General features: G+C 46.5%; 1 protein-coding gene across 4 annotated transcripts in view; it reads left to right on the forward strand.

Moving 5' to 3' along the window:
• The window catches only part of KCNQ2 (potassium voltage-gated channel subfamily Q member 2), a gene marked incomplete at its 3' end in the record, with an annotated part of 65,746 nt that extends 60,737 nt beyond the window's left edge, over window positions 1-5,009 (forward strand). For all 4 annotated transcript variants that reach the window (XM_082007379.1, XM_082007381.1, XM_082007378.1 and 1 more), the window contains 2 exons: window positions 3,434-3,557; window positions 4,290-5,009. In XM_082007379.1, coding sequence (XP_081863505.1) covers window positions 3,434-3,557; window positions 4,290-5,009 — 844 coding nt within the window. The remainder of the gene's footprint in view (window positions 1-3,433; window positions 3,558-4,289) is intronic.
• Between the last annotated feature and the right edge of the window lie 2,573 nt (window positions 5,010-7,582).

Raw genomic sequence — 7,582 nt, forward strand, 5'->3', positions numbered from 1 at the left:
GAAAAAAAGAAAAGAATTGAATATATATTCCCAAACACTTCATTTTTATCTCATTTGAGCCATTTGACCTTTTGATGTCTGCTTCTGGCCCGAGGGTGACATATTACACCTTTTTGCATGCACTGTTAGCATGAAGCATAATGAAGCATGAGAAAACCTGCACTGTGGCTGATGCAAGACTTTACATTTCTTTTGTATCATTAGAAAGAAGGAAAGATACTGAAATTCACTTTAAAGAGCAACCCCCTTTCTCCCTCCCAAACTAAGACCCAGCAGAGCCTATCAAGGACAGCAGATGGCACAGTTCGTCCTGCATCGTTAGAAATCTCTGAATCTTCTTCTGCCACGAAGCGAAAAACACGGGGCTGACTCTTCCAGAGCCTCAGCTGAATTATTCCCTCTGCACACATGTATTTGACACAGCCAAAATAAGTGTTGGGCACACACAAGGCTCCCCGCGGGATGTAGTGCAGAGATGGGGTTTGGCATCTCAGAAGATTTGTGGTCCTTTGTCACGTGGTAGGAACATAGACTATGCCCCTCTGCTTGCAAAGGTAGAATATGTTCTCTCTTCTTCATCTTTTGAGCTTTGCTGCCCAATTTGGACAAAACCACAGACTCTTTTATAATGGCTAAAGGTCCTCCTGCTCTTTGCGGTGCTCTGTTAGGTACAAGTGGGCTGGGAGCTCATGAGGAAATTCCTCTCTTCTCTTGTATCAGATATGGCACAAATGAAATCTCTGCACTTTGCTGAGGGTAGGAGCATTGTCCTCTGGTCTAACTTCTGCCATGGGAAGCAAAGGGGTGGGAGATCTCAAGCTTGGTTTCTCCCATCAAGAGAGAAGGACTTGGTTCACCTTCTTCTCCCGTCTCTGCACTGAAGTCAGTGGCCCACAGCTGCCCACCACACCGTCCTCAGTGCAGACCCTGCTTCCAGGGCGAGATCTGGCTCTGGTTTCTCAGAGCTGTGGAAGATGACCGCCTCAGGAGTCAGGACTATGTTATAGGCATGAGCGGAATGAATGGAGCAGGAATTCTCTTGGGCTCTGGTATCAATCGTATATGGGCAAGGGCTTCTGAGTGCTTTATAGGTGAGCTCCGAGAAGGGCTACAGTCCTACTTTTAAATCACAGCAGGTCTGTGGGCAAGTTACGAACATCCTGAAGGTGATGGAAGAAATCAATGCTCTTCTATACGATACTAGTGATCACTCCATCTGTGAAGTGCCAGCTGGCCCTTGTGCTTCACATTGGTCATGTGAAGTTCACTTACTGAATAGTTCTTCTCTTAAGGACATGAAAGAGAGCAGAAGTCCTTCCTCAAGTTCTGCAAGATTAGAAATAGGGTTGTACAAGACTGTCTCTGCTATTACGATACGCCGTAGCATGGCAATGTTCAGTTTTCCTCTCTGTGTTACAGTCTGTCCTGCCTGCCTGCTCTACTCAGCAACTGTTGAAGAACATCTCATTTCCATTAATTGACACATTTCAGTGTTAGTGCTGTGCTAGATGGGGCATGAGGACAGAGCACCCTGATTGTCCTTGGCCTTCCACAATATCCAGTAGCATTTAGACTTTGGGCCTCTTTAAATGCGTGTTCATTGTTTTACTGTAGTCTACTTGCTTGTGCATACAGGAGAGGAGTTCGTACAGTGGCTGTACTACGCCTTGACTTGTGATTCCAAACCAAGGTAGCCTGAGGTATCCAATTTAATACCTCTTTGCTTACACGGTAACGACATTGTCATAGGATTTCTTGTGCTGTATGTCATGTCAGTAATTGCATCCCTTGTGGGGAGTTCCTGTACATGTCAATGATTTCCTTCTCCCATTACAAGAGAGAAATAAGGCATGCATATTCCTCACACTTGTAATTATAGCACTTGGTGCTCCTTGTACTCCTGTGCTTATATTGCTAAGCAAAGGATCGAACACGACTTGTTAAACAGAACTGTATTCTGTTGCATCCCTGCCCAAATGAAGTATCTTCTGGGATCAAAGATAAACTCTAAAATAATTGTTGGCTTCTATTTTCTGTCTTTGGTGTGATGTGCTCATCCACTTCATCTCTTTGAGCCAGATCTTCTGGTTCTGTAAACTGCTGTTGCTCTAATATAAGCCAAGGGAGCCACGCTGGTCCATACCCACTGATATCTGTCCCTTAGTGTCAACAGCCAACATATGTATTAAGTCCCTGTCAAATGTAAAGAAAACAGATGGCTCTCGTGTTGGAAATAGCCTCATATCTCATTCCTTTCCTTGTTTTTTGTTTGTTCATTTTCCCCTGTCTGTCTGTGTTCAGCTCCTTCCTTTTCCTCCTCCTGGTGCATGGACCCATGGCCCACACGGCAAAACTGCGTAAGAAGCATTTTGAGTTTTCCGCTCAAGATACCTCAACTTGGTTTCAGTCAGATTAATTAACCCTTCTTTTCCCCTGCCACCCGTACGTTTGGTGCATTATGCAAGAGTAAATTTTGCCTGGTGTGAATTAGGTTATAAACCGGGCTGCCATTAAGAAGCTATTCCAAAACTGAATTGCTCCCCTGACTTTTGAGGGATCAAGAAGCTCCAGCGTTCACTCTAGAGAAAATTTATAATTTGATGCCTCAAATAAAATTCACTTCCAGCTTTCAAACTGGCTCTGCCCTCCTTCTTCCTCTGCATATGGAGCTGTATATCAACCCAGGTGTTTCTAGACTGGGAAGGAGGAGTTGCAAATGTAATGTGTGTAAAGAAGTTAGTGGCAACCAACGCTCCCAGTAGCTTTAGCTGCTGATTTGGCAGGAGTATGTCCTCTGCTGTTACTGGCTCAGAGCCCTGCTAATAGAAAGTGTCTAATGATACAGGTGTGAATTGCCATAGTATTGAGATGAAAACAATTCGGTAATGTTTGGTGAGTTGTGACCAAATTCAGCCTTGATGTAATTCCGCTAAAAGAGTTAGCACTACACCTGGGCATCTGGATCTTACGGCTCATTTTTGTGGACGTGGGAATTACACACTTAACATTTGCATCGAAGAGAGGAAACTGCTGCAAAGACTGAAAAAAACCCCATTGACATATGCTAGGAAGAAAACTTGATCTTCCCCCAAAATAATAATTTCTCAGTACAAATAAGAAGTTAACTGATTTGGAATAAAGCCAGTTAAAGAAGTACTTTGCAGTGGGTAAATTTACTGTGCATAATGTGCCAGGTTTTATCTGTATAAACAGAAATGGATAATTCCAAACTCTGCTAATACTGCTCTGAATTTTGCATCTGAATTAACACTTCAGTGCCACTGCGTGTCTGTGAGTAATTTGGAGTGTTAGTTGGGAGAGAGGCTGTTGCTTTGTCCCACGGAGGCGCGACAAGTGGAGCCCTCCTCGCCTGCTGCCTCCAACTGACTCCAGGTCCTTTTCCGGGGGCGGGGGGATTTTCTGATCCTGGTAGAGTTGACCAGATCGTTGGGAGAGGATCCTCCATGACCGACAAGGATCGGACCAAAGGGCCAGCGGAGGGGGAGCTGCCTGAAGACCCCAGCATGATGGGCAGGCTTGGAAAAGTTGAAAAACAGGTATATTGGGTCAGGAGGGGGTTCTTACCACAGGGTGTTGCATGCATTGTGTTGTTTTTTCCTTGCTTTATTTTCCTCCAGTGGGACATTACCATTTAGAAAAAAAAGTAAAAGCTAAGAATATTTTGAACAAGAAACAAGGTGGATGTTATGAATGGGCACTAAATGTCTTAAAAGCCTAAGTACTACGTTCAAAACAGGAACTTTGGAGTCTGTGACACATAGTCTTTCTTTTTTAGTGAATTTACCACAAGTCTGCATTATTTTTGAAAATGGCACATTGGTTTCTTTGCCACCATGCTAGATGTATTTCAAATGAGCCCATGAGCCTGGCTGCTGTAGCTGCTGGCCTTGCCAAAGATGAAAATCTTCCTAGAGGATAAGGCTCAGCAATCCCCATGGCCAGCTGAGCCCAGGCAAGTGCCAAATGCAGGAAGGAGCTGAAAGGATGTGAGTATGCTCCAGCTTTCCGGGAATTTGGTGCCTGTCAAAAGGATTATAGGAGCTTAAGGAAAACCCTGTAGCAAAGTGGAGAATTAAATGCTTCAGAACAGGAGATAATTAAACATTTACTAAAAGTTTCAGTTTGGTGTAGGTCAGTGTAGGCAGAGGTCATCTGTGAAGCCCAGCCCCACACCTGTGCCTAGCTGGGTTGGAGGTTGCTTGTACTCAGGATGTTAATGTGCTTGAACCTGTGTGCAGTGCGTAGCGCTGGAACTGTGGTGTTTGCAGGTTCAGTCAATGGAGAAGAAGCTGGACTTCCTGGTGAACATTTACATGCAACGAATGGGCATCCCACCAACGGAGACAGAGGCTTATTTTGGATCCAAAGAACCAGACCCAGCACCTCCCTACCACAGCCCTGAAGATAGCAGGGAGCACATTGACAAGAACGGCTGCATCATCAAGATCATCAGGTCCACCAGCTCCATGGGTCAGAAGAACTTCTCTGCCCCGCCAGCCCCGACCAACACATGCCCACCGTCAACATCTTGCCAGCAGCAGGTCTACCAGCGGCAAAGCCATGGCTCCTCACCCGTCGGAGATCCCGGCTCGCTGGTCCGCATCCCACCTCCACCCTCCCACGAGCGCTCCTTGTCAGCGTACAGCGGTGGGCACAGGGCAAGCGCAGAGTACCTGAGGAATGAAGACATTACAACCAAACACCACGAGAGTGCCATGAGAGACAGCGACACATCCATCTCCATCCCCTCGGTAGACCATGAGGAACTGGAGCGCTCTTTCAGCGGCTTTAGCATCTCCCAGTCCAAAGAGAATTTGGACATCCTTAACAACGGTTGCTATGCAGCCGTGGCCAAAATCAGACCCTACATTGCAGAAGGGGAATCAGACACCGATTCTGACCTCTGCACGCCCTGTGGTCCTCCTCCCAGGTCGGCCACGGGCGAGGGACCCTTCAGTGACATGGGCTGGTCAGCCCCCAGGCAGTGAAGCCTTCTTGCAGCCACCGAGCCACGTCCGAGCGCTGGCAGCTGCCCGCTCCAGCTGTCCAGGCATTGAACTTCTCGAGGAGACTGACAGCCAAGGTTTTCCTCCTTCTAGGACATCCTTAGCTGGCAGATACTTTCATGCAGCTTACTCTGGGAGGCGAACAAGCAGGTCCAAGCCTGCATTTGTGGAAGGGGTCACGGCAGTGAGCGAACTGGAGCCGTGAAGTCCAAATTTCTTTCATACTCTCTTTCTAAGATCATTAGGTGAAATTATTTCATGGTGCAGGGTAGGCAATTTGCATTTCTTGGGAATCTTCAGAAGTGCAGGGCAGGAATAAATCACCTGGCCAGGGCTCTTGGACCTCACAGTAACTGGTGGCTGACAAGCCTTAGGTGGGAATTGCCACGTCATGGCACTGGTGATCACACCTTTAGGTGTTTTGGAGTTGCGGAATGAACACGTGTCTGTTTCTGGCTTAGATTTCAGGTCACATGTAATTATGGGGGGGTTGTTACTCTGTGGTTCCTCATTAACTGTCACAAAGGTGGCATAATTCCAATATAATACATGGAAACGTTGCATAGGCCCCTGGAGGAGAGGGATAGTGGCTGGATTATTGGCATGGACAGAAGACATGGCCTCAGTGGGACAGGTTAGGATCCTGCTGTGAACCAGAACAGTTTGGAAATGATCCCATCTTAGGAAATTGAGAAACTCAGAAATATGAGCTTGAGTGCAAGAAGAGAGACAACCCAGAGGGCAGAGAAATGAGACAGAGAAGGAGAACAAGAGACTACGGGGCTGGAATGTTATGTTTTAAACCATGTATTATATTTAATTATCTCTCCTCCTGTTGACAACAGAGCTGGAGGTGCTTTGGAAGCAAAGGCAAACCAAAAGCAACCCCTCTGGAAGGGGAAGCCATTCTTGTGGCCAACAGTGCTGTTGTGGTGGCACGGCCACCAGGCCAAAGGGAGAGGGTGGGTATGCAAGATGCTGCGGTCCCCGCGCTGCTGCGAGTTAAGTGCTGGGCTCCATCCTTTTGAAGCCCTGTTGGTCAGAGCGGGCACTTTTCTTACAGTCTGCATTGTGCCTGAACACTTTTGCACACACTATGCCCCGTGAAAATCTTCCCTTCCTTCTTCTGCCCTGCCAAGAATCTCACACCCATGTTCTCGGGACATCCTTCGGTTTTGTTTGGATCCCTCAAGCTGAGTTAAGAGGTGCTGCTTCATTTCTTCATGGTCTTTCAGAAGCCTCTTACCTGTGCTTGCCCACAAGTTGTGCTAATCCAAGTCTGCCCCATTTCGTTGTTGTTAAAGTACTTTCTCTTGGAAAGATCTTAGTGTCGTTACCAGGAACCTCGGCAGCTCATTCAAGCTGGGGGAAGGAGAAGGGAAAAGTGATGCTCGAAGTTTCTTTTGGGACCAAAATGAAGTCACAAAGTGACCCTTTACATGAATGGGATGTTTGGTTGTTAGGGGTTTTTTTGCAAGGGGGTGGATCAGGAAAAGTGTCTTTGGGGTCCATCTTCAGGGCTGGAACACCATGGCCAGAGTTGTGCCTCTGAGCCCTCCCATGCATCTACAGCCCAAATCCCGTGTGTGTTTTCTGCTGGGGTTCTGTCTGTGATTTCAAACCCCTTCTCTCCACATTTTTCCTGTGTCATATCAAGAGCCTGTTAAAGATATTTAGTTGACAACTTCATTTCTGTGTGGCCTTTGAGAGGTTGAACATTTACTTGCTTGAGGTGGAGGGAGAATCACAGCTTTTTTCTCTCCTCCTGCTTGCAGACAGGAAATAAAACCATCCTTTTTCTAGTGCTCAGGACCAACACGCAGGTCTTCACATGCGATTGAGGAGTGGGGAAAGGCTCTGCACATTTTTTCCTGCCATTTTTCACTGTTCAGGAGGGGAAAACATTTTTCTTAGAGGGAACCTAGGCTTTCAGCCATGCTAGTTCCTTTGTTTCCCATTTGATCCATTTTTTTTGTTACCTCCTGCAATTTTTCCCTCCCTGCTTGTGCTCCCAAACTTCTTTTGGCTCCAGATTTCTTTGTGCAAAGTGAACCCAGCGATGCTCTTGGCTTCCATATTTGCAATCTTTGAATGCAAAATGGCTGCCAATTGTGCAGATTTGCCCCTGGCGTGTTGCAAAACGAGATGCCTTCTGGTAGAGCAAGAAATGTCAGCAGGTCCCAAATCAGACTTGGTGGCACGTGGTTTCTAGTGATCACAGAAGGGAAATTGCATTGGGTGAGGCAAAGGTCAGCATTGCTCCAGCCAGCTCCTTGCTGCAAATTTTGTCCAAGTCAGAGATAACAAAGATTTATCATCTTATTTGTTTGCAATTACTTTTTGAGGCCTGCTGGAAATTTGGCACAGAAGGGTATGATATAAAGGCAGGAACTCCAGAAGAGGATGATGTCATGCGGTCCTATTGCAGCACAGGTACATGACTAGTCTTTAATATAGGAGGGAAAGTCAACAGGACTTCAAGGCACAATTTTTGTGGGATGTAGTTTTCATCGTGTCCTCATTTTGAAGTTCTGTTGGCTTGGTTTTGAATGTCC

Source organism: Phaethon aethereus (genome assembly GCF_964289735.1).
Source record: "Phaethon aethereus genome assembly, chromosome: 16".
Lineage (NCBI taxonomy): Eukaryota > Metazoa > Chordata > Aves > Phaethontiformes > Phaethontidae > Phaethon > Phaethon aethereus.